The following is a 26,918-nucleotide window of genomic DNA, read 5'->3' as shown; positions in this document are numbered from 1 at the left end:
GACTTACTGATGTTATTTACACAGAATTACTACATTTCTATGGTCATTCTACGTTTAGGGTTCATGCTGCTTTCAGGTGCGTTCATGCTGCTTTCGTGGTATAAATACAGCTGTATTGCGGTTGAGTGCTTCTAAGAGGAAACGACCAGAACACCCAGACACACAGTATAAGACTAAACATGGAGGTGCAGAAGATCATTTTCAGCTCTTGTGCTTTGACGTAAACAAACGCATAGAATTGTTTCAAGTGTTGCCCGTCGGAATCAGCTTTATTTACCAGTTTTCTATGTGAACATCACGTTTTTCCACTGTAATTTCGAAGTTGTCAAATTTCCTAATTTCTAAACCAACTCGAATGCAGCATAACTAAGGATTAACAAACCCATGACATCACCACAACGTGTAAATGCTCTAATCTGCAGCCATGTTTGTTGAACGCGGAAATTGAGATGTTTCCGTAATTTATCACAATTTAAAACTAATCTACATTTTTACAGATGAAGCGATTCTCTGCAGCATCTTCATCCTTCCTTAGTGTGACTTATGGACCAATCAGTGCACAGACCATAACCGCAATGAACACACCTCCTCCTCCCTCCTCTTCCTCCTCCCTGTCAAACATAAAGTTCCACTGTGCTCGGTTCTCTCCCACATCTGCGCTCTTCATCGCTGGATCTGCTCTTCCTCTTTCTCTCTCCTTTGTGATTCGCCTTAAAAGCCGTGAGTTGACATCTCCGCTCTTTCCGCACTTTGCTTCGTCGGTTTAGACTTTATAAATTTTCTTTCCCCGGTATTTAAACCCAGACAAGATGAGTGGAACTGTGTTTGTGTTATGTTGCATTGATTTATCATGCGATTTTTTTGATGTTTTTGACTTTGTTGCAAAAGTCTAAAGTAATTATAAATCCAGATGTGCGTGAGTCTCTGCATTCATATTCCGTCTTCCCGAGTCTCTTGGCAGCAACCAATCAGAACAAACACGGATTATTTAAGCTTATTCAAGCAGTAACGTGTTTAAAATGTCTTATACTGAGTGTTTTGCGAGGTAAATTGATTCTTCGCCGCGATTTGTAAATGAAAAGGAAGTAATAGAAGCTGCAGCGGGAATGAATGTAGTTTTAATCTTGATGTTACGTAATAGCTGCTCGCTGTAAAAGAGAAAAACACCCCACACACAGATCACAGAGTTTATAGTGTAGATGTATGAAAGAGACAATGACGATTTATTTTGTCCCCCTGTATGCTGAACTACTCGTATTTGAAGCATTCTATTTGATTCTTTTGCACTCAGTTCTGTATTTTAGTTTAAAATTGTAAACTGTTGGAGACCTCTGTTCCAGTCTACTCAATAGAATAGACTGGAAAACTTGTTGAAATCAAAATCAATAAGAACAATAGAAGAAACATGACAGCCTCAGGTCTGACCTGTTTGATCAGATGCAAACAATAAATTAAAGGTTATCGCCGTAGTGACAGACGTGCAGTGAAGTGAAGTGATGTTTGTCTAATGTGGCTCAGCCTGGCAGAGGGAAATTGCTGACTGTTTCTGCACTGAAAGAGTGTGTGAAGCGCTTCAGGCTACTGGTTTACCACAGAGACAAACACAACTGAACACACAGCACGGCAGGATCTAATCAGACATTATCCTTGTTTATAAGGATAATAAACCCTATACTTCAGGGTTTATGAACCGAGTGGTGAGCATCACTGCTGCACTGTGTGTAGATCCTGGGTTCACATCCAGACGGGGCTTGTTTCATCCGGGTGCCACAGTTCTTTCCCATCATCCAAACACACTTGCTGATCTGCCAACTCTAAATTGCCTGTAGCTGTCAATGAGACTGCGTGCATGCGTGTGTGTGTGTTCAATCTGTGATCTCTGCAGCCTGGAGTCTCACACAATTGAACGTTACACCCCGTGATCCTGGATGGATGGAGAAGAGGCCGGATGAGCCTCATCTCTTATTCAGGAAGTGAACATTGTGGTCATCCTCACTGAGGCAAACGGCCACAGCAGCATTGATCGTTGTACCGCGTGATCTCGCTCTTGTGCAATCCAATATGATAAAACAACTTCCTCTAACACTTAAATGAGGACACACTGATCAGTTATCTGCACTAATTCTTAATACAAAACTGTAGTGTGCCCCTGTTAGTTCACTGCACAGTGTGTGTTTACTGAAGCAGTCTGCAGTGACCGCAGGCACACACTCATGCAATTACAATACAAAAACATACATTTGCCTCCCTGCAGAGGTCGTGCACACGGTGCCACGTCACAGCCTGAGTATACACAGATTATCAGTTTGGCTTTTACGGTGCATTACAGATGGTGATATCAGCGTCACGTGCTCTGCTGTGTAATCTACCTCGCCCACTACTGTCAATAACACCATTACAGGCAGAGTACAGGCAGACGTTATGGGCTCTGAGCTGCTCACAGATAGAGATCTACATGAGCTCATACGCAGGAAAAGTGTCAGGGCTCTTATTGCTTTGATGATGTTTACACACACACACACACACAATTAACCCTTTGATTTTTCCTTTTTAAACAACATTATTGGAACACACCCTATCCTTAAACGCAGTATCATAGAAATTAATTAACATTGGAACATCCTTACTTTTATTTCGCCTGTATGAAGCTAAATAAGTAATAAATTAGACTTTGATGTGACCCATAAAAATGCTGCTTTCATAGTTTTAAAATACTTTTCTATCACTCCCAAACATGATTTATTATAATAAGTTGAGCGAAATTCTCCACTCGCTTCACTCTGTCTATCTGCCTCCAGGGCAACTACACTGACTTGTTGGAAACATTATGTGATTGACTGCAATCATGTGTGATTGATTGGTTTGCCAGCCTATCACAGCTCCTCTTTCCCAGAAAAATGGAATGTTACCAGCCAACGGGCCTCCTTGGTTCAAAGCCCTTTTTGTAACCTCCTGGCTTTAGAAAATCCAATACTACACAGGAAATCCTGGATATATTGAAATCTGCAAGGATTACTTTTGGAAAGAAAACTCAAATTTTATTATGTCTTCATATATTCTTTTACCTTCACAAATAAAACCAGCCCGGCTACTTTTACGTGTTGAACCCGTAACATATGAGATAGCAGACATTCACGACTAATTATGCTTCTAGAACAAGTTTGCCTAGTTTAGACCACATACTGAGAGCCAAAGTATGAGGCTATGCTGTCATGACAACGTTTGTATGTATAGCAACTGTGGGTAAAGTCTGTGTGACCACAAGAACAGCCTGTTCAGAGACATGTTGATACAAAATAACCTTCCTCACATCAGAGTTTTGTATTTAACTTAATGTTCATAGCTTGATGGTATGTGATGGGTGGGTGTTTCTAGTGTGATGCTACATTTGCATTACTTGCAAATATCTATGTACAAACACTTAAATAGCACCCTAGTCCCTCTGCCTTCCTCATGTTTTTGTACAATTGTTATTCTTCCTCCCTCTCATGCTCGGCCATCTCTTCCTTTCACTCAGAGCCATCATGGTTTCCCATAAGGAGTTTGTGGGTGCAGGGAAGGTGCCGGGGCTGCAGGTGTGGCGTATCGAGAACCTGGACCTGAAGCCAGTACCCAAAAGCCTTTATGGCAACTTCTACATCGGGGACGCTTACCTGCTGCTCCACACCACAACAGCTCCTTCCTACAACATACACATGTGGCTGGGTAAGACTCCGACTAACAGATCTGTATATCGGCGTGCGTGGTAACATATTGGAGCACTCAGATTCAATAAGTCACTTAATAAGGGCACGTCCTTGGCTACAGAATAAAAGTGGAATGCCTTGGCAGCAAAAGCATCTTTCTGTTCGTTGTTTCTTAACTGAGTAACTCCATAACGTTTAATGTGCAAAATGTTTAATGTAGCAGCACTGCAGGGCACACTGAGAAAGAACAGGCCATTTCAAGTACTGTCTCTTTAAGGACCCTTCCCAGAAGCTTGACTTTGTTTTGGTTGGCCAGCTGTAACATGGCAGATGTTAGTTTAGTAGTCTGTGGGTGTTTGTTTCCGGGTGTGTAGGCAAATTCGAGTGTGTGACTAAAGCACAAATCCAAACAAAGCTGTCAGGCCAGACCAGGACGTGTGTGTGTGTGTCTGGATGAATTTCTATAGGTGTAAACCTGAAGCTCTGAAACTGACAGAGGTTAACCCAAACTATACTGTATTAAAACTGCATCAACAAAATGGGCAACATTTTAGATTACTAGTAAACTATTTTAAAAGTAAGTTTCTCTACTGAGCGCATATTTTCCTTCTACTCATACAAGATAAAACATTAATCATTCATGCATTTACATACTGTGGGTTTGATTATCTCAGTGCTGAAACATCCAAAGATGTAGGAGAGGAATCTGCAATTTTCCGGCTCCATCCTCACACCAGCTTGTGAAATTCCTCTCTGCCACACTGGTTTCCTCTCCTGCTGTCTGCTGGTTCCAGGCTCAGCTCAGGCCTGCACAGAGTGGACCGTTGAGCTGTTCAGCTTTAAACCCTGAACTGATTCTTATAAGTCTTTTGTTATGCTCGGTAAATTAGCAGTTACGTCATAAAAACTGAGACCTAAACGAAGCCACAGCCTGTGCTCACGTTGAGTCTGGAATACCCCTCTGGTACTGTCATGCTAATCCACAGGAGACAGGCTCCGGTCTCTACATGTCTGCTCCAGGCCCCAAACCGCCTCCTGCACCACCGGCTCCCACTGCCATTGCAACCAGAAACAACACAATAACACAGTAACCGCTCTCTCTGTATGGGGTCAATGTTAGTCATCTGAAACACTGTGGAATCATTTAGTCTGTTCCATCTTAGTGGAACAGAAAGATGCAGGCCGACTCCACCCCAGATGTGGTTGTGTATGATTCAAACTTTCCATGCAGACTCAGGGTTCCTGTCAGGTCAAGCCTGAAATTAGGAAATTTGCTTCACTTTACATGTCGGAGAGGAACTCGAACCTTCAGCACGAGTTTGATGCAAATGAAACTTATTTGATTCTGAATGATTCTTTGCTTCAGGGGACGAATGCTCCCAGGATGAGAGCGGAGCGGCGGCCATCTTTGCCATGCAGCTGGATGACTTCCTGGGTGGGGGTCCGGTGCAGTTCAGGGAACTCCAGAACAATGAATCGGGCACCTTTCTGGGATACTTCAAATCTGTCATCAACTACCAGGTGAGTTTCTCTGTCCTGCAGCAAAGGCACCTTAGGGTGGGTGGAGTCAGACTGAAGAACTGCTTTAACTGGGAACAGTGGAGCAGTTTTCCCCTTAAGTCCCCTCTAAATATAACCTTAAGGTTTAATGATTGCCATTATCCCATGAACTTTGCCATGCAGTTAATCCGATGAGGCTGAAGTTCAGAGGAAGCCAAACATTCTCCTTTAACTGTTTACATCTCAAGGCGTGTCTGGCTGACTGACTGACTGACTGACTGACTTGACTGACTGAGTTTAACCATGGAAACCAGCTTGTTCAAAGGCAGACTTTTTTTTTAACCGTCCATCTGTTTCTCATTGCCATGAAACCAATCCAAACCCCCTCCTGGCGTTCATTGGCAGTCATCAGACCAGAGATTGTTTACAACGTCTCAAAGTTGTGGAAAATCTCCGCTGCACATGCACACACTCGTGCACACACACACACTCTTTAACAGCGTTCTTCAGATGTACAAACAGACAGACAGAACAGAACCAAACCTCATTATCTCTCCATAGTTTTGGTCAGTCTACTTTTTTTCGGGAACAATCCACCCCATTAGAATAAACAGTGCCTCTATTGTTGCCATGGAAAAGTTTACAGCCTCTCTCCAGTGAAAGACACAAAGACAGCATGAATGTGGTTTCCATTTTGAGGTTTGCCTAAATTACCCTCCTCCTCCTCCTCTCTCTCCCCCCCCCCCCCCCCCCATGTGTTACCAACACACCAACACTGTGCCTTTGTAGGTGAAGCTGAGCTGAGCCTTCACTGGACAAAATAAGATCAACAAAACCCATGTTAGTGAAGTTTTGGCCCAACTGTGAGCCTGTTCAACATTTTCAGCATTGCAGTGATTTCTTTGCATGTTTTATAACTGGCGGTGTCGTTCAATGGCGTTCCCAAGGACGGCACATTACAGGAAATTCCCACACACCACAAGCCTTGATCCTCCTCCCCTCCAGAAGTTTGAGGCATCCAATCTTTTCCCCCCTGTCATTATTGATAAGGTTTATTGGTGAGTTGTAATACAGTAAAGTTATCTGGGCATGTTTTACAGCCCTTTGTCTTCTCAGGTTTTGAAGGGCAACAAGGTTTCAACTGTTGATCTCATCTGTGTGTCTCATCAGCAGTGCATTTATGTGCTTCTCTGAATGTTTTTTAAGCGTTTCTGTGTCATTTGTTGTCAATTTGATCTGTTTTCTGAATCTCCTAAATTGTGTTTTGTCACAGAAAGGGGGCGTGGCCTCTGGTTTTCAGCACGTAGTGACCAACAACATGAAGGAGAGGCGGCTGCTTCATGTGAAGGGGCGGAGAACCATCCGGGCTACAGAGGTGGACATGGGCTGGGCAAGCTTCAACAAGGGAGACTGCTTCATTATTGACCTTGGAGAGGTGTGTTTGTGTGTGTGTGTTTGTGTGTGTGTGTGTGTGTGTGTTTGTGTGTGTTTGTGTGTGTGTGTGTGTGTGTGTGTGTGTGTGTGTGTGTGTATGTGTGTGTGTGTGTGTATGTGTGTGTGTGTGTGTGTGTGTGTGTGTGTGTGTGTGTGTGTGCCTTTGTCTATACAAAACAGTGTGTATGTGTTTCTCTGGAAAGACATCATGGCACCTTACATTATTTACTTAACATTACAAATAATTACATCATAGACCTGGAAAATACTTGTACCTGACTGGCAGCTAGTGTTTCAACAGACTGCAAACATTTGGAACAGAAAGAGGACAAAAGTTGCCCTTTTACCATCCAGTCTGTGTGTTTTCACTCCTGCAGAATGTGTACCAGTGGTGTGGCAGTGACTGTAACCGCTTTGAAAGGCTGAAGGCCTCTCAGGTCGCCATCAACATCAGAGACAACGAGAGAAACGGCAGAGCCAAACTGCACCTGGTGGACGAAGGAGAAGAACCAGCAGCACTCACAACGGTAACACACGCACACACGCACGCACACACACACACACACACACACACACGCACACGCACACAGACACAGACACACACACACACACACACACACACACACACACACACACACACACACACACACACACTGACATTTTCATCCAAAGGTGCTAACTAATGAACAAAAGCTGTATGTGCCGCTGCCAGGGAATAAGCAGCATGGGAATGAAGGAACACAAAGATGTCCTTTGACTGGAGCCATCTCTGTGCCAAGGCAGCATTACAAAGACTGTGATAAAACAAAAAGGAGGATAAACTCCAAAGAGGCCTAACGAGAGAGTGAGAGAGAGAGAGGGGGGAGTTGGTGGTGACCTTTGAGCTTCCCTGGTTGTTCTGCAGGCTCTGGGGCCCAAACCGCCGATCGCCCCTGGATGTGATGATGATCATTTAGTGGACGTCTCTAATAAGAAAAAGGGCGCCCTCTACATGGTGAGTGATGTAAGTAATGGGTCTGGGTAATCGCCTTCCTCTGTCCTGTCCTTTTCTTTCTTTCCTGTGCCTTTTGTGGAATAAGTGCGAGTAACACTCTCTAAGTTTCACTAACCTTTGTTGTATCGATGCCCTCTGATGAATCTCTGTGTCCATATTATACTCATGACCTCCTCAGATGTCTGATGCCTCTGGCCCGATGAAGCTGTCAGTCGTGGCTGCATCCAGTCCCTTCAAACAGGCCATGCTGATCCCTGAGGAGTGCTTCATTCTCGACAACGGCGTGGACAAAAACGTCTTTGTCTGGAAAGGTGAATTATAAAATCAATAATGTGTTAAACTTCATACATGAGCCGTTTTATCTGCACTAGCTTATATCTTGATATATATTGAAAGGGGGCAAAGGTCACATTGCATCCTTTGTGTTGACATTTATGGCCTTTCCCAAACCAGGTCCCAAGGCCAACACATCAGAGCGTCAAGCAGCCATGGCAGCAGCTCAGAAGTTCATCACAGACAAGGGCTACTCCGATAAGACGCAGGTAAACTGTCTGGCATCATGGCGAAACAATACACCTGCACATGATACACTTGATACAGTTGATTGGTTTCAGAAGGAGCAGTCCATCCACAATCCTCTCCTGGTCTTTCTCCTGCAGATTCAAGTGCTGCCAGCTGGGGCCGAGACAGTTCTGTTTAAGCAGTTCTTCTGTGACTGGAAGGACAAGGATGAGACCACAGGCCCCACTAAGGCCTACACCATTGGCCGCATCGCCATAGTGGATCAAGTGCCCTTCGATGCCTCCACTCTCCACAGCAACAGCGCCATGGCAGCCCAACACGGCATGGTGGATGACGGCAAAGGGAAGGTCCAGGTATGAGTGTGATAAACGCTTCAAGAGAACCAGATAAAGCAGCAGAGGTTGAGTGGAGTCAGAGGGCAGTGTGTGACTCTGGTCTGGCTTTCAGATCTGGCGTATTGAGGACGGTGCCAAAGTGGCGGTGGATCCTTCCACCTACGGTCACTTTTATGGAGGAGACTGTTATCTCATCCTCTACAGCTACAGACAACAAGGCCGAGGCGATCGACACATCATTTACACCTGGTGGGTATCTGTGTGTATGGAAGTGAAGATCACAGGAAATCCAGTGAATAACACAATTTATTGATTGTGTGTGTGTTTGTTATATTACCAGGCAGGGGCAGAAGTGCACACAGGATGAGCTGGTGGGTTCAGCGTTCCTCACAGTGAAGCTTGATGAATCCATGGGAGGATCTCCAGTTCAGGTTAGCATTTACTCTGCTCACCTTTTATATCAGATATGAAAAGAGTTCAGATTCTGCACAGTCACACACTCCAGTGTTATCAAATACCTTAATTTCACCCTAATCTTCTTTAATCATATAATAATAGTATCAGTTATTATATCAGTTTCAATCAGCTTGTTAAATCTGAAAATCAGTCTCAGAACGACCAGCAGAGGGCAGTGTAGCTGTAATTTTGTTTTCATCCCACAGGACTGCACTGCACTCTCTTGTACACATAACAGATGCCATATTTACGTCTCTGTGGCCCTGAAGGGACTCCAATTACTTTACACATTAGATTCAGTTTATTGCTCATAGAGAACACACTTCAAAGTTTGATTAATTGCCCTTTATCACATCACATGGATTGAAATCAATAAGTATGAAATCTAAAGCCACTTTAATGGAGGGGTTGGATTTCCTTAAAAGGCCCAGGAGAGGATTTAGTTTTCAAATGTTTGTCTTCAGCCTGTAGGCATGGTGCCCAAAAGATCATTTGTAATGAGTCGGGTCCAGGTCTTTATACTGTCTCTCTGCTTGAGGCTCTTCTTATGAGTCACAGTTACATTGGAGGGTCGCTGCTTTATATGATGCATGTATGCAAAAATGTATTATTATGTATAATCATGGACTCATTAAGTTATCGCTCAACTCTACTCCCCAGAGTGTTCAGACTCTGTTTGGCATCATAATGCAGACTTTGGGAAGGACAAAAATTGGGATGTAATCCAAACAATGACTCACTTGCCGCATATTCGCAGGGCACATCAATCACTTTACTCCATTTCTGTTTGTCCTCTCTTAATTTACTGCCCGGGAAGCAGGAGTGAAAGTATGGGGCTGATTGAATTTATCCTCCACGTTACCTGCAGAGATTTCACTGATATTATAAGGGAATGTTACTAACGACGTGGCCATTTGTCTGTAGGTGAGAGTGACTCAGGGCCAGGAGCCTCCCCACCTCATGAGTCTGTTCCAGGGCAAACCCATGATCATCCACACTGGAGGGACCTCCAGGAGCGGACATTCAAAGGCCGGCACCACTCGCCTCTTCCATATCCGCCAGAGCTCTTGCAATGCGACTCGTGCTGTGGAGGTGAGTCGCAGGGCTGTCTGTGCATATCCACAAGTATATAACACTATATGAGGGTTGACTGATAAGTTCTGAGCCTATCAAAGAAACTCCAAGGTGTTGCAATTTATTTATTTTTGGAGTTGACACACTTCTGTCAATGATGAAAGGATTTTATATCAATTTGGTATATGTTGTTTTCATGGGTATCCAGACCAGGGAAGAGATAATAGTCTGAGGCAGCAAAATCAGGGGTTCGCCAGTTTAAGCAGTTAGTAGCCAGTAAGAACATAATGGCTGCACACTGTTTGTCCATAATTGTAAAAGTTATTTATTCCCTCAAGCTGTCAGTTTTCTCCCTCTGACAACTCTGTGTTTTTTGCCTCCTTAGGTTAAACCCTCCGCGTCCAGTCTGAATACCAACGACGTGTTTGTGCTGAAAACCCCAAGCTGCCTGTGTGTGTGGCGGGGGGTTGGAGCCAGCGACGAGGAGATGGAGGCGGCCAAGCATGTGGCGGGCTTCCTGGGTGGCAGTGCCAAGAATGTTTCAGAGGGCAGCGAGCCAGGTGGGTGACCTCTGAGGTGCCACACACAGCATGCAACACATCAGGCAGGAGGAACAATCGATCCATCTTTGCTTTAAAGGTGTCCACCATGCAAAGAACCTGTGAGACTGCTGACACTGTCTTGAGTCTGTCTGTCCTTATGTCTCTAGAATGTGAAACGTATTGATATTCTTAGACCCAACTTGACTTCACTTTGTGTAAAGGCTCCACTGATTCTCCTAATGGCTGTGCTCTGCTTGGTAGTCTTTAAGCAAACCCATTAGACACCACTTATCCAATTTTGTCATCTGTTTAAAGGACCCTTTAGTCTTTCCCAAAGGCTACAACTGCTGCACGGCCATGTTTGATTGGCCTCGTGTCTTTTATTATTATTCCATGCTTGGAGGGTGGATAGGAGGGTTTTGTTTGGGACTTGGCCGATAACGTGCAACAAGCTGGACACTGATTTCTTCTGTGTTTTCTTCAATCTCACAGCTGACTTCTGGTCCGCTCTGGGTGGTAAAAAGGATTATCAGACCTCCAAGAGTTTGCGCAACATGATCAAGCCCCCTCGTCTCTTTGGCTGCTCCAATAAAACTGGAAGACTCATTGTAAGTCAGAGATGGGAGAGAGAGAGAGAAATTGGCATAAATTGTCATGTTGTCTAGTCTCTGAACTCTTCATTTCGTCCATGTATACACACATCCTACTCGCATTTCTGCCCCAATTGCAGTGTTGAGGATGTAAAAGTAATGAGTGTGTTCTGTGTCTCTCAGGTTGAAGAAGTACCAGGGGACTTCAATCAGACTGACCTGGCCACAGATGACGTCATGATCCTGGACACCTGGGATCAGGTGAGATGAGATCTGTGCTCATTAGTGTGAAATGTCATGTTGAACTTCGAAACGAGCCTCCATAGAGGTGCACACACACATGCCATCATCTTTCTACAACTGTGTCTCTTTTTGCAGATCTTCATTTGGGTTGGCAATGATGCTAATGAAGTGGAAAGAACCGGAGCTCCCAAAATAGGTTTGTTAAACTGAAATGTTGCATAAACGTGCTACCAGAAAACTTAAGATTTATAGGTAAAGTAACTGTTAACTCCTTATTCTCATGCAGCTAAAGAGTACGTGGACTCTGACCCCTCCGGCCGCACAGGACTGCCCATCACCACCATAAAACAGGGAGCGGAACCCCCAACCTTCACTGGCTGGTTCCAGGCTTGGGACCTAAAAATGTGGGAGACGGATCCATTGGACAGAATCAAGTCTAGATTCTGAACACAAACCAATCCAGGCTCTTCCTTCCAGTCTTACTCCTCACCTATGCAGTACTTTCTTGCCAATGTTTCTTTGCTTTTACACAAAATCCCTAAGTGCCAAAGTCATTATCAGGTTGAATATCAGGCCCTTTGCCTCCACATTCCACCACCACATATGTAGTTATATGAGTTCCTTTCCTTTGGAGCAGATTCTTGATTGACAGCTGGTCGCCTTCACGTCAACATCAATAGGAAAGGAAGCCATTTTAGACATTTTAGTTTTTGTGTTTACCCTGCTATCTTTCAGTGTACTGTGCCATCATTTTGTCCTTCATACATTCAGAAGACTTTTTGTTGCATAAGGAAATGGCATGTGGGGGCAAAAACAAACAAATTTTACTCCATTAGGCTGTTTTCAAACATGTTTTATTGTCGGTACCGGAATGTTGTACGATTACTCGAAGTTGCATGCACCATTTTTTTTAAACATATATTCTGTGCTTGTGAATTTTAAATGTAAATGTGTTAACTCCTTCTTACTTGACCCTAAAATGTTCACATGGGCAGCTTTTAAATAAAAGTCTGTACTTTAAATCGGTGTTATATTGGAACATTTCCATGATTGAGGGATGAAGAAGTCATGCCAGAAGTTGTATTAAAGAATCTCACACGTTACTGCACATTTCTAAATTGAGTCAGATCCACAGATGGTGCATTACACCGCTGTCTCTCTCTCTCTCAGGAGGTGAGAATGGGATCTCGCTGCATCTCACAGCATCTGTCTGAAAAACACCAAAGCTGAGTTCACAGCTGTGATGTCCTCCAGGATATGCAGACAGCAGGTTTCGGGATCAAATACAAAAACAAAGCAACATCCAACAGTATGGCAAACTAGAAATGAGTGTGATGAGAGGTACTGCTAATAGGAGCTCAGGTGTGTCATGTCAGTCTATGCAGTAAAAAGTAGAAACAACTCATTCTAACCCATGCTAACAATGGATAGAAATGCCATTCCTGTCAAATTTAATAAAAAAGTGACTTATTTCAGCTACTGGATCACTTAAATTTCACATGATTTATATTCATCCCTAAGAAAAAATAGTTATGGAATCCCTCTACATGATCATTGACAAATCCTAATCAATGTGACTACTTGCAGTGCTTGTTTCAGGATTTGTTTGGGTTGTAGTCAACTACTAAGGTCAGATCGCTCCACAAGTATTAAACAAATAACAAATCATACACACAAACATATGGAGCCAGCATTGGAAACATTGGAAAGGTGAAATTCCCACTATTGACCTGGCAGGCTTTAGAAAATAAATAATTTAATGAAAGATTTGCTTAGATTATTGTGTTTGTTTCCACTCTAGCTATGAAAGTGTGGTACTAAGACTAACCTTTCCACAGTATTACAGAAACAGAAAATGTTTCCCTGTATAGATAATAGTAGTATCTTGTCTACTCTGCTTAGTATCTTATCTGTGCTCAGTGTCAGATTGTAAACCAAGTGTCATCCACATCACTCCAATCTTGACTTCATTTCGCAGAGTCCAGGTTCAAACTACTTTTAACTCCTTGGCACTTTGTCAGTCTACCTTTAAGCACTACTTTGACTACTTTTGACAAATTATCAACCTATAAGTGTTACTACTTTTATTATTCTCCAACAGTTGAACATTTTAATTAAGTTCCATTCCAAAATCTGTCTCCATTCGATCTTTCCCACTTCCTTTATACTGCGTTGTGTCATATTTTTGCAGCTCTTTGTTTCGATACATGCTTAAGACTACTGGAAATCGCATTGTTTGTATCTTTACCGGTGAAACATCCACTGAACCAGCAATCTTATCTGTCCCTTGATCTAAACGCGTATCATGTGTTGTCCTCCAGTTTGAAGGACAGTGTGCAGACGGGTATTGTGCACCCAAACATTCCTCTAAATAGCCCTGCAGGCACAACAGGGGCGCTATTCCAGACAACTCACTGACACGGTAACCTGCAATAGCGGCGTGTGTTGCAGTGCCGTGGCGCTCCACAGACCTGCCCCTGCCCCGGCTGTTGGCTGTGCGGGGATAAAGCTGAGTGGCGCTCGGTCATGTGATTCCTCTTTCTTCCCCCTTTTTTCCTCCTTCGAAGTTGAAAGGCAGGAGCAGAGAGGTGGAGGGGGCCCAGCTTCGCTTTTCCTCATCGCGGATGCACCGATTTTTGCCCCGTTTCCACACTCTTGTTTCCACTCTCGGCGTGATATTCTCCACTCCAAGCTCTCCTTCACAATGGCGGGGGCTATTATTGAGAACATGAGCACCAAAAAGTTGGTGATAGTGGGAGTTATCCTGCTTTTGTTCCAGGCGTTTGCCTTCATGGTCGGCGGTTTAATTGGTAAGTTTTTTTCTTCTTCATATTGCTTTATTTGTCGACGCTAATTTGTGCGCGTGTGCCTGTTGCGTAAAGTTTTTGCGTTAGTTCGTGGCGTTCCTCCGCGCGCGTCTACGAAGGTTTTTTTTTTGCGCAGTAGTTGCTCACTTTTCTCTCACGCTCCGGTTCGGCCTTCACCGGGCCGTCACGCGCTCACAATGCTGGCTTTGGAGCGCTGCCTTCGGGTGTGAACTCGCTGTGCTAGGCGCTCCCCTGCTAAATCACTGCGCTGTTGTTGTTTCAAGGTGTTTGCTGCCTCTATTCATTCATCTCCGGGACTTTAAATAACGTAAAACAACATGTTAGAGGAGTTTAATATCCAGGAAATGGCAGAATGTATCACATGTGTGCTTTTTAACTTCTTTGATGCCAGATAGAATGTTCCTCAGCCGTCCCCTCGCTTCCTCCTCCTCTTCTTCCTCGTCTCATATGTCTATGTGCCGTGAAGGCCTCAGGCAGCATCTCTACCTTCTTTGAACTGCTCTCCCGTCTCTGCTCTCCTATTCTCCCCAAATCCTTCCAGCACATTCCGGTTTTCTTCCTCTCCCATCTTCCCACAAACAAGTATTCCCAGCTGTCAAAAGTTGTTTTTGGGCCTCACGGACTACATTGGAGTTGTTGTCAAGTTCCTTCAAAATTCACCTACAAGTACAAATCACAGTCCATGTTAAAGTTGCCTGTTAGATTCCGGAACCCTCTAACAGCTCCGTCATCCCCCCTCTCCGTGGCTGCTGATACGTTAGCCCGTTTGGTTCATTCCTGGCTGAGATGGTTTTAATGAAGCCAGATGCCTTTGTGTTTGCTCGGTGGCCGGGCGCGGCAGGGGTAATTGAGTAGAAAGGGGTTTGCTCCCCTTGTTTCCCCACAAACCCCGGAACATGGCATGGGGTCAGCGGGCTGAGGGGACGGCCATTATTCTGGACACACTGCGTTGGAGACTGGAGGAGCTGGTGTGCTGCTGGACTGTAGGGTCACCAGATAATTGAGCTTCAAGGGGTTCCACATCACTGGGTTTAATTTAGTTTGGGGTGTCCGCTTTGTGCGTTTGTGTCGTCGCGTCTTCATAATTGCAGGTTGTGTGAAGTTTTACGATGCTGGAGGGTCAGAAGGATCTTTAACCCAAAGGATGTAAACAGTGTTTGTAGCTGTTTGCTTTTGGATTCTCTGATAAGAGTGAACATATAGATGACATGCTTAGATAAGTAACAAGGACCAGCTGCACAGGATGAATCAGCTTTTCAGTGAGAAACAAAGTAGTCTGTAAACCTTGAATTATACTTTTTTTTTGTATAAGGTTTACTTCTCATTCTCTTGCAGTCATGGTAGGTACTTACTTACATAGTACCTTTTGATAGTGACTATAACTTTGAGCTTTCTTGGATTCACTATTACATTGCAGTAAGTAACAGTGAATTCAAGTGAAACCATAATGAAGCAGGTTCTATTTGTATGTTTTTATTATTTTATATAAAAGTTACCAGGATTACTTAAACGTATCCATTAACGATCAATCACATTTTGGTGCTGGATCCAGGAATAAATCCCAAAAAATCCTGTTGCGATTTACTATTATGCTTGTTTCTACCTTAGTGCACAACCTTACTGCTCCTAATAGTTGGAGGGGGTCAGTGTGGACTAGTTACACCTGAATAATACTATGCTGAATTCTGATCTCCAAACATTCCATGACACCAAATGTAAAGAAATGCAATGTAACAGTGATCATGTTAATGTCTGAAAAAAGTGCCCAGTACACACAAAACATGTGGGTGTTGGTGAAGTTTGTCTTTGTGACCTGAGGCTTCATCACGGCTACGTCACAACTGCTTCACATCTTCAGCCTTCAGATCTTTCCTTACAGCAGAGACCAAAGCTTTGCCGTTTGCATGATAATGATAGATCCTATTGCCAAGCACTACTTGTTTCCTGTGAAGAGACGACAAACACCAGTCACTTGGAGCTCATGAATCTCTATGAGTCAACACGGTAATTGGCGCCTGAGAACTTTCGGGAATTTTCCCTCTCCGTCACTTGAGAGAGAGAGAGAGCCCTTAAGACCAAGCATTTTGTTAAAAGTGTTAAAAGTAATTGCCCAAGTGTCTGGACTGTATTTGGCTCCTACCCAACCGGTTGACTGTTCTTAATGGTTGCTAAGATATCAACAGTGTCCTTGAACCTTTTCTCTGACTTATTTAACTTATTAAGATGACTTTGGGGCCTTGAATTATCTGTATTTGTTGCAGTATTTCAGTGTGACACCCAGTCTAACAAGCCCCTGTTTGCCTTTCCAGCTCCTGGACCTACCACAGCGGTCCACTACATTGCCACCAAGTGTGTGGACACAGCCAAGCACCGCCAGGGCACCAAATGGTTCATGCCTTTGGGCCCTCACCAGTGCGACAACATCAAGAACTTTGATGAAGCCATGGCAAAGAGGATCGAGGCCAACAACATTGTGTTTTCTGTCCACATACCAATGACCGGCAAAGAGATGAGCCCCTGGTTCCAGTTTATGTTGGTGATCCTGCAGTTTGACATCGCCTTCAAAATGTACAACCAGATAGGTGAGAACACAGGCTTTTACCGTGATTTACTACTGAATGGGGTGTTTGTGTTTCTCCTGCGGGACATGAAGGAAAGGGAAGAAGGTCTGACCTAATGTGTTCATTCCTGTTTCAAGCAGGTTGCGTGTCAGATGTTCCACTGTGTGAGAACCAAAAGCTTTACAAATTGTAACTATAACGGTAGTTGTGGTCCTGGTGCAGGTAATACAGAGAGTGAGTGTGTGAGATCTTTTTTTATTTCTTGGTTTCACATCTGCAGACAAATATTGGCAGTGGCTCCATTTATAATAGAGTAAATATATAAATAATTATGCCAGTCACGTCCTTTTGTTGCTTCTAATAGCGCTAGACATAAATCTGGTTGCAAAGCGGCTTCAGTTTTCACAGTAATACCCGTTTCTTATACCTATGAGACGTCCTGGCTGTTGTCTGGTTTGCTTAGTTCTGTCGGTTACGCAGGACGCTTGAGGGACACACAGGAATGTGTCTTATTTGCTAGATTGGATTTCTGTTTCTCAGCAGAGGCAGCAAACAATGATGGATGTCCTGCTGTTACTTCTCTATAGTGATGTAGCGCCTCGGGGGTTTGTACGCCAGCATGACGGACACCCTTGAGACAAGTATAAAGAGAATGAGGAGAGTGGTAGTCTGGATCTGAGGGACACATCTGAGCAATTGCAGGTTCCTATTAGTCAATCCTGGGACCCAGAACCAAATGAGTTGCATAATTTGGATGTGACCTCATCCCATGTTTGAGTGGATTTGATGGTTTTAAATTTATCACATGTGACATCATTTGAACAGTGGGTGAGACACATTATTTGTGTTGACATAAGTAATTATTATTATTATTTTTTTTAAATCTACACTATTTAACATAAAGTAACACAATGGATATATGCCTGTGTTTCTTGTCTCTGATCCAGATGTGATCATGTACAGCTTTGTTTTATGGTAACATGCTTGTCCTGAGACTGCAGCAAGGGGTCTGACCATCGTTGCTCACATTAGCCAGGTATCCGAAGTCTAGGAAACGGCAACACAGGCTTTGTCAATCACACTAGGAACTGTATTACAAGCTATTATGCATCCCATCTATTGCTTGGTGTATCATCATGGTTATAGAGACCCAGAGCATCTCTTTGTGATGGAGTGCTTGGGTGAAGGAAAGGCAGCAGAAGGGGGAGATGACTAGAGTCTTGAGAGAGTAGGGGTCTTGGCAGCATAGCAGGTTGCTTTGGGTCCTGAAAGAAGGGATTAGATGGGATGATAAAGAAGATGAAGGAACAATTGGGTCACTAACGTTGGTCTAAGCAGAGCCTGAGAAAGAAGTTTGGGATCTCAATCACTTCATTCCCCCGACGTGTTCGATGGTGGCAGGTGTACATATGGAGGCTGTCTCGCAAGCTTAGAAACTTTGGTATGCATCCGGTTTTCTAGTTTTGTCACCAAAGCCCCTTCTACACATGTACAGACACAACAACCGCGTTCTCACCTAAACCTGAAATTCGTTGTCTGTTCACTGTTTGCCTGCGCAAAAGGGCTCAGTAAACCTTTGCGTGTTGACTGGGGGCGACGGTTGAGCTGATTTGGATGCTGACTGCCTGTCTGCCAGACAGAGGAGCCAGTGATTCACCCTGGAGCTCCTCAGGCATGTCTTTCTCCCAGATGGTCTCGTTTTGATCAATCTGAGGAAATGGTGGATTTGTGTGAACAAGTTGGTGTAGATACAGTGCGAGTCAGAGAAACGGGGTTGGAATGCAGCAGTGGGATTCACCCCGTTTAGTTCATGATTTATGCATGACTTTGTATCCATTTACCCCATATTTACCATTTCATTGAGTCAAGGCGGGCAAGAAAGAGGAAAAGCCTGATAAAATGGAACACCTGGAACTTGTAAGTTGCTTGCAAACCCTTATAAACTAACTGCGGATGTTAAGTTCAAAACATGACTAGAAGCAGCAGATGGAAGTAGCTTAAAGTTATTTCTAACATCGACATCCCGCAAGCTGTGAGAGGGAACTAAATAAACCATAGAGCCGTCATTCCATAATCAACTAAATGGCGTCGGCTTGCCTGTATGCCTAGAATGTGACCTGGATACGTAGTGGGGCAGATTCTCTTCTGCAGCTTTAAGGCAAATGAACACAAAGGTTTGTCTTCCTGAACAACCTTATCAGTGTTACAGTGTCTGTGAGAAGAGCTTCACCCTCATTAACCACTCCACCCACCTGCCCCACTTTAGCCTCAGCACCAAGCACCCCTGGCAGGCGTCCAGCAATAACACAGCTGTTGAGAGGAGGCTTAGTTCCCGTGGTGATGGCCGCTGGACTAGGGGGAATGTTTGCATTTAGTAGGTTAACATTCAAGGGTGTCTGGTTGGACAGGAGGGAGATGCAGTCAGCTGCTGGTACTCGTCTCGTTCCTTCTCCCCTCCCTTGCTCACAGTACAGGCCACTGGGTTTCTTTCTCTTCACTCCGCCTTGTTTCATAACAGCACAAGAGGCACTCTGGAGGGCTGGAGGAGGGAACACTTGGCTTTGTAATGTGATCTAAAGATGCAGTTGTAATAGCTTGGCTTTGGGTCTTTTTGTTACCTTCCCTTGGCCGGTGTGTTTGGAGGCCAGCTCAAGGTCTTGTTGAAGTTTTTGTCGAGTAGGAAGTAACCTAGATTTTTCAGGCCACCGTGGAGTTCAGGCAGCTGAATTTGAGCCTGTGTTTACACGCTGTCAAATAATCCTCTCTGTCACACTCATTCCTGTTGCAGGATCTCATATTAACGCGTAATGGAGCTGAGCTTATTGTAACATGTTTGTTTTAGAATCAAATAAGGAATGGTGGTTCAGATGAAGCCAACAGATTTTTTGTTAACTGAAGGAATGACCAGCACTGAGAGAGCGAAGAGGGCGTGGCGATGTGTAATGGCGTATTTAGCTCAGATAGATAAGGTGGTGTCTCAAGATTCTAGCTGCAGCATTCTGAACAAGCTGAAGACTTCTAGTAGAACACAACTAGGGAGACCAGAGAAGAGGGCATTACATCATCTTCACATTGCTTTCAATATGCTGAGTCACTCTGGAATGCATTAAGAGGTAAAACATCAGCATGTCAAGTGAAAATGAAAATATGTTGGCAGATTGTGGAGGAGGACGTCTGCCTGTCAGTGCCAGGAGTGTAAGGACTTTGCTGGTGTTGTTCAGAGGTCACGTCTGTCTGTGTGTACGTCACCAAGGCTTAATTATATCCCGCCGCTGTGTTGATAACTGTTGTTTTAGCTTTTATTCAAGATAATATTGTATTCTTCCGCCTTCAGTATGTGGTGCAGGAGTGTTGGATGTGGAAGTATGAACTCTTTGCATCTATTGAACTGTGAAAATGCAAGTCGGGTCGCTAAATCTGTCTCCAGCTCGTCCCATGTCTCCAGCTAAATGTCTCCTTAATGGCTGTATTGATCTGAAAGTGAGGGTTTGTTTGTGTCCAGAGGACGGGGCCATCGTCACCATCGACGTGGGCCTGGCCTACAGAGACGACATCATGGATGAGTGGACAGAGATGGCTCGATCTATTGAGCAGAGGAAGCTGAGCTGCAACTTCACCACTCCCAAGGTGGGAAATGAGCTTATGTGCTTTACTTTAATGTGTGTGTATATATACTGTGCTATTACAGTATCCCTCCTATGAGAGTATTATTAAAGATGTTTAAGCGAAGCATTCACTTGACATTGATGTGTTTTGAAACAAGAAACTGAACTATTATGTGTGTTTAGTCATTTGAGAACGAGGGGCGTTACTATGATTGTCAGCTGCTGCCCTTCATGGAGGTCGGCAGCGTGGCCCACAAGCACTACCTGCTCAACATCCGCCTGCCTGTCAACGAACGCAAGAAGGTCAACGTGGGCATCGGAGAGATCAAGGATATTCGTCTGGTTGTAAGTGCTGCATTTTAGAGACTGAGTGGTTCGTTCCGTTAACCGAAGAATTGCTGACAATGTTGCTTTTCCGCACTTAGAGCATCCACCAGAACGGAGGATTCACCAAAGTATGGTTTGCCATGAAGACGTTCCTCACACCCAGCATCCTCATCATCATGATCTGGTACTGGAGACGCATCTCCCTCATGAGCAGACCGCCCGTGCTGCTGGAGAAGTAAGACAACACTGTGTCCATCTCACATGGAACTGCAAGACAAAAAATAGGATTTGGAAATAGGATTGTGCGTCTGAACTCTGTGCTCCGAGCTCTGCGTTTGTCCGGCCCCCGCCTCCCTTAGATAGACGGATCAGTAAGAGGCGGCGTGCGGGCCACAGGAAGGGCGTGCTGAAGCGTGAAATGCGTTTCAAAATCTGCAAGCTAGCACTCAGCCTACGCATTCTGCAATACACACAGACGACAGACACACACATCCACGCAGTCCCTCTATCTTTTCCAGTTCAAGGCTCCTGTTCCCTATTGACTTGCAGGCTCTCAAGAAGTTGTGACTCGTGCCCTATTTGTGGGCTACAGATGACATTTTCATACTGTAAATGCTTTTCGTGGAGTCTTCTCATGCTCGTCCCTTAAAGGTGTCAGACTGGCGAAGCTACGATCTCTAGAACTTGGGCTAGCATTGATGTAACTCGAGTAAAACACAATAGACGAGGTACAAATTGCCCACAAGCTCTAAAGTTTTCCATGCTAAGCTCTTTATCTCGCCCGGGCACAGACAGACGTCGACCTCTGCTCGGCTGGTGTGTGTTAGTGGAGGACATTCCCTGCATACCAGACAAATGTGGCTTCACCGTTTGCTCGGTAGAACATTGTTGATGTACTGTCTGGAATGCGATCGCTTCAAACCCTCCTCTTGTATTCGTTTTACCGCTTCTGTGACTCACGGTTGCAAAAAAATGGTCCTGGTCACCTGTTTCTGCTCCCCTTTCCTCCCGTAACACAACATACACACACTGAGGCTTTTGTTTTACACCTTGCTGTCTATTTTTGATGGCCCTTTCATCTGGTTCATCTCGTGGTGGCGTGCAGAGACTTGAAGACGAAGCCTTTTTGTCTCCCTGTAAGGAGGATGTGATCTAGATGTTCTGTTGTGTCAACTTTTGACACAACAGAACACAAACCGTGAACAAAACCTAAGTCTTAAAAAAGAAAAACTCTCTTACATCACAGCTCTGATGCTCCCTGTGTATCTATAATTCAAGGCTGCTAGATATTCAAAAGTGCGTCTCTCTTTCTCTCAGATTATTTCTTGTCCTCTTTTCCACATGCTCATGAGCTCATTCTGCTCATTCCACAAACTTAAGCTTAATGTGATAGTTGGATAATTATATTCAGATAGCTGTGAGATTTGCCAGTAAGCAGCTCTGGATCCAAGCCAATTTCTCCGCAGATTGGCTGTGTTTTCATTTGACTTTTTAAACACTCCTGGGACTCATTAGGTCTCGTGTGTGTGTGTGTGTGTGTGTGTGTGTGTGTGTGTGTGTGTGTGTGTGTGTGTGTGTGTGTGTGTGTGTGTGTGTGTGTGTGTGTGTGTGTGTGTGTGTGTGTGTGTGTGTGTGTGTGTGTGTGTGTGTGTGTGTGTGTGTGTGTGTGTGTGTGTGTGTGTGTGTGTGTGTGTGTGTGTGTGTGTGTGTGTGTGTGTGTGTGTGTGTGTGTGTGTGTGTGCGCTAAATCAAACTAGATAAATGTTGAATTTAGTATCTCAGGGTCATTGCACAGAGCCAAACCCACCAAACACCTTTTTCATCATCATCTGAGCAATATACACGTCCTTTTAATCAAAATAATGTAAAACATATAAGAAATGATCAACCAAGCCACAGTGATTCAGTACAAAGCTTTTAATTTGCCACACGTCAAAAGGAAAGAAGCTTCAAGTCAAAGCTGCACTCTTTAAACTGGTTTATTTATTAGTTAGGATTATGGTATACAATTGCATGTGCACTAACGATCAATCTATCAATGAGGAAGTTGGAAACTATTATAGAGTGCTGAGGATGAAAGTCAGTCAATGAGTTCATGTACATGAGTTCTTCAAGCTGAACGTTGTCAAATCTCTGGTTCCTCTGTACAACTCGACTTCTCCTGACGTGGCTAAAGATGATGGATCACTCTGTTCATCTGAAGAACGCCACTAATTGTCTTCAGCCACGTCAATATGTTGTCCTTTATAATGTCTGGACTTTGGACGTTGGCTGTACTAATGAGGATCGTTGGTGAGGTAGTGAATTATGTAGAAGCGGATCCGTTTGTGGGAACACAAAGTGCTACAGCCTGATGGGAGAATCCAATCAATAACACGGGAAGCCCTCATGTTCTTACTCCAACAGATGCAGATCTAGCATTTCATTTTGTTCTCATTTTAACTTCTGACATTGCTCAACACTGATGATGTGACTCCTTCAGGGTCATCCTGGCTCTGGGCATCTCCATGACCTTCATCAACATCCCAGTGGAGTGGTTTTCCATCGGCTTCAACTGGACCTGGATGCTGCTGTTTGGAGACATTAGACAAGGGATCTTCTACTCTATGCTGCTCTCCTTCTGGATCATCTTCTGTGGGGAGCACCTCATGGTACTGTCACACATTCACTCTAGCTTTTCATTACTCCTTGGCACTTTTTTGATCATGATTTATTGAAGCAGAAGTAAACAGTTTTATGGATTATGAGCTTTTTGACAGATTGGAAAACAAATTCTGATCCCTGTTGACTATGTAAGGACGAATTAAAACAGGAATTTGACATTAGGAGACACTGAGGATGTTGTGCTGCTCTGATTCGACTTATTTTCAGCCGTGCATTTGATTTTTGGGATGTAATTGTTTCTATCATCAAATCTGAACCATTTGCCGTTTTCTTTGTGTTCCCTCAGGACCAGTCGGAGAGGAACCGTTTCTCAGTTTACTGGAAGCAGGTGGGACCCATCGTCTTCGGCTCTTTCTGCCTCTTCATCTTCGACATGTGTGAGAGGTGAGCGACGTGTTTTCGGTCCCTCACCACTACTGACGTTTTCTGTATTTTGTGCTTAATGTCGTGCAAAATGCTGTCAAATCTCTGATGTAAAAACTTGTTTGTGCCTGCAGAGGTGTCCAGTTGACGAACCCTTTCTATAGCATCTGGGCCTCTGATGTTGGGACTGAGCTGGCTGTATCCTTTTCTTAACTCTGACCACCAATTATAAAACAATAAAACAGACTTCGATCATGGAGCGCGATGATGCCTCTCAATAACCCCTCAAGGGTAAATAGAGAATAGCGACATCATTCACACTTAGGAGCAGAGTGCAACTAGGAACTTGTTTATCAGCTGCTTCCGTTTGTGGAACATTATGGAACCAGTCTGTGTTTTCATCGTGTAACACTCGACACTTCACATCCTTACAAGATGTCATTTTGTTGATCTGAACATTGAACTCATTAGATTAAAAATGATTAGTGATGCCATATGTAAAAGCACTGCAGAGGGTCTCCTTGTAGTGTGTGTGTATGTGTGTATCTGTCTGTTGCTTGGGTTGCTAGGCTGAATGATTCATGGCTCATTAGTGTGTGTGTGTGTGTGTGCATAATGCTGCTTTCTGATGAAGCAGAAACTGGCAGATGCAGTGTGATCTGTGCTCAGTTCTCACAACTCTCAGCGGCTCTAATGAAGACATTTGGACAGCCTCTATAATCAGGGTCATTAATGCTTCATCAAACTCACAGGTTTCTGCCAAGGCTTCCACTGTAGTAAAGAAACAAATGACTCCATAAAGCATTTTCTTAAAATTTACAGTGTAAAAAGCAACAACATGTAACTTTTGCTACTTAAATATGTATTGGCTTAGAATCCAATCCACTTCCACTCCACTTTCTGTCTGCTGTCACACTCGTATGTCCCATTCAGGCCTGTTTACCTGAAGCTGCTCATCCGTGCACCAAGCCTCTGTTTGCCCCGGAGAGCAGTAATAAAGATTGTGTCTAATTAAACTTCATCTATGAGTGTCGTAGGCTCCGTCACTCTAAAAGGAAAGAGCTTTTTTTCCCCCCGTTTCTTCCTTGACTGGCATTGCTGCAGATGGCGTTCATAATCGTGGCAGGGATCTGTGCCTGCCTCTACTTCCTCTTCCTCTGCTTCATGGTTTTCCAAGTGTTCCGGAACATCAGCGGCAAGAGGACGTCGCTGCCCGCCATGTCCAAAGCCAGACGCCTGCACTATGAGGTGTGTACGTGTGTGTGCATTTGTTGTTCTTTTTTATGGATGTCTAAGTTGGAGCTCCTTATCACTCAATGCCAAAGAGAGAGGGAGAGAATGTTCGTGTGCCTCTTTATCACCGACTCGTTCTCCTCTTTCACCCAGGGCCTGATTTTCAGATTCAAGTTCCTCATGCTGGTCACTCTGACCTGTGCTGCAATGACGGTCATCTTCTTCATCATCAGTCAGGTGAGTCTTGAACCAGTCAGAAATAAAAGTACCAAAAAAGATAGATTTAGTAATGAATGCTTGGAACATATCTTTGTGTGTGTCTCTAACATCTCTTCTGCTGTGTTGTGGTCCCGCCTGTCCAGGTGAATGAGGGTCACTGGCACTGGGGGGACCACACAGTGCAGGTCAACAGCGCTTTCTTCACCGGCATCTACGGCATGTGGAACCTGTACGTCTTTGCCATCATGTTCCTCTACGCTCCGTCTCACAAACGCTACGGAGACGAGCAGTCCAGTGGTCAGTGCACATTTGGTAACTAACTCACGCAGCTTTCCGTCTTGTCATTGTGTTCAATGGGGTTATCACCATTTATGTTCTGTTTCTAAACCAACTATAGATTGTGAAAAATTCCACCACTCAGAGCAGCAGAATCTAATCTAAATCCGATATTCTTCATTGATTCAAAAGTTTAAAATGAGTAAATTGTAATTAATTGTGGTAGTTACAGATCCATGTTAACTCTTCCAATTGTATTAGTGTGCCCCTAGCTCATTCTTTAGAAGAGCAAGTGCTTGTGTTCTGCTGTAAAGCTGCCTATTCACACTAGTTTACTTTAGGAGAAAAGAAGAGAGGTGAGTGGCCTGAGAAGGACCCAGATTCCCAGGGGAAAGAAGGGTTTTGGGGTTTGTTTTGGCCCGGGAGGGGGATTTTAATGGAGACCAGGCTTCCTTCCAGAGGGAAAGGAAGAGAAGAGTGAAGAGGAGGGGGCGGGGGGCGTGGGAGGGGACCAGGGAAGTAATGAGAACCATCCATCATCTCCTGACGTCAGAGACACAGGGAGAGAATAAGAGGGTATGAAGTTGTGGAAGCTTTGCCAGGTGTGTGTCTGCTGGACTCGCTGGATGTGTGTCTGCCTCTTCAGCTTTCACTCACTTAACTTTCTGTTTGAGTGCAAATTTGCTTAAAACAACAAAATATCTGCTCTTGAAAATGAAATGCGGTCCGTCTCGAATAGTTAACCACGTGTTGTGTGTGTGCAGGAGATACCGGCGCAGGCAGCGGAGAAGACATCCAGCTGACCACGACCATCACCCATGTGGATGGTCCCACTGAGATCTACAAGTTGACCGGCAAAGAGGCACAGGAGTAGATGAAGCACTGTGATTGGACTGCCCTCTCTACCTACTGCTCCACCAATCCCCTCCCTCAAACATATGACGACAAGGCCTTTTGACCTAAAACAGCATGGATGATCTACCATGCATGTGTGTATCATGGCTGTGTGACTCCTTACGTGCACCCTCAGCCCAAAAGTCACTGTTGAGTCTCCTAAGTGTGATTGTATCAACACTCCCTATCAGTCATTTCTCGGTCAGTCATTCCAACACTTGCTACATTATGTAAGCTTTTAAAGGTTTTTAAATGTTGCACAATGCTTTTGACACCAAGTCGGGTACAGGAAAGCTGCATAGAAACGGAAGACGCGAGTGGATTACGTGTCCACTCCAATAGGTCTCGTACGCCACCAGTCACACTCCTGATTTCAGTGTATGAATTAACTGTGGACCAGATTTGATAGGTGATAAGAGTGGATTTCTGCAAACATAATGTAATCATATTCTCTATCAAGCTCCCTGTCACATAGATGTTCCTCCATAATAGAAAGTAGATCTTGTGGATTACTGCTGTCATGCTTTAAAGTGGTGGAGTTCCTTTTTATATTGTTGAAGATAATGTACAGG

The 26,918-nt window shown here is 44.2% G+C and overlaps 2 protein-coding genes across 4 annotated transcripts; both read left to right on the top strand.

Annotated features, from left to right (window-relative positions):
* The first annotated feature begins 599 nt into the window (after positions 1 to 599).
* Positions 600 to 12,398, top strand: scinlb (scinderin like b). 2 transcript variants are annotated; one of them, XM_076145166.1, is made up of 17 exons: positions 600 to 720; positions 3,518 to 3,705; positions 5,053 to 5,207; positions 6,460 to 6,621; positions 6,998 to 7,147; positions 7,525 to 7,614; positions 7,793 to 7,925; positions 8,068 to 8,156; positions 8,274 to 8,489; positions 8,584 to 8,720; positions 8,812 to 8,902; positions 9,852 to 10,019; positions 10,387 to 10,561; positions 11,036 to 11,151; positions 11,317 to 11,394; positions 11,512 to 11,572; positions 11,663 to 12,398. In XM_076145166.1, the coding sequence occupies exons 2-17, from the start codon at positions 3,525 to 3,527 to the stop codon at positions 11,821 to 11,823; spliced, it is 2,163 nt and encodes a 720-aa protein (XP_076001281.1). In that variant the 5' UTR covers positions 600 to 720; positions 3,518 to 3,524; the 3' UTR covers positions 11,824 to 12,398. The 2 variants fall into 2 exon arrangements, with proteins under 2 accessions (XP_076001281.1, XP_076001280.1); XM_076145165.1 differs by having other exon boundaries at positions 7,525 to 7,623.
* Positions 12,399 to 13,787: 1,389 nt separating this feature from the next.
* wls (Wnt ligand secretion mediator) lies at positions 13,788 to 26,353 on the top strand. 2 transcript variants are annotated; one of them, XM_076145167.1, is made up of 12 exons: positions 13,788 to 14,186; positions 16,514 to 16,786; positions 20,268 to 20,392; positions 20,554 to 20,715; positions 20,796 to 20,932; positions 23,180 to 23,348; positions 23,648 to 23,745; positions 23,859 to 23,922; positions 24,829 to 24,972; positions 25,111 to 25,194; positions 25,320 to 25,488; positions 26,217 to 26,353. In XM_076145167.1, exons 1-12 carry the CDS (start codon positions 14,081 to 14,083, stop codon positions 26,324 to 26,326), a joined length of 1,641 nt encoding a protein of 546 aa, XP_076001282.1. In that variant the 5' UTR covers positions 13,788 to 14,080; the 3' UTR covers positions 26,327 to 26,353. The 2 variants fall into 2 exon arrangements, with proteins under 2 accessions (XP_076001282.1, XP_076001283.1); XM_076145168.1 differs by having other exon boundaries at positions 13,789 to 14,186; positions 25,320 to 25,473.
* The last annotated feature ends 565 nt before the right edge of the window (positions 26,354 to 26,918 follow it).

This window comes from Genypterus blacodes, unplaced genomic scaffold (assembly GCF_046128005.1).
Source record: "Genypterus blacodes isolate CSIRO-AG114 ecotype Tasmania unplaced genomic scaffold, CSIRO-AGI_Gbla_v1 ptg000029l_1, whole genome shotgun sequence".
Taxonomy (NCBI): Eukaryota; Metazoa; Chordata; class Actinopteri; order Ophidiiformes; family Ophidiidae; genus Genypterus; species Genypterus blacodes.
Note: the sequence above shows the minus strand (reverse complement) of the source record. Positions and strands in the feature narration are given on the sequence as shown.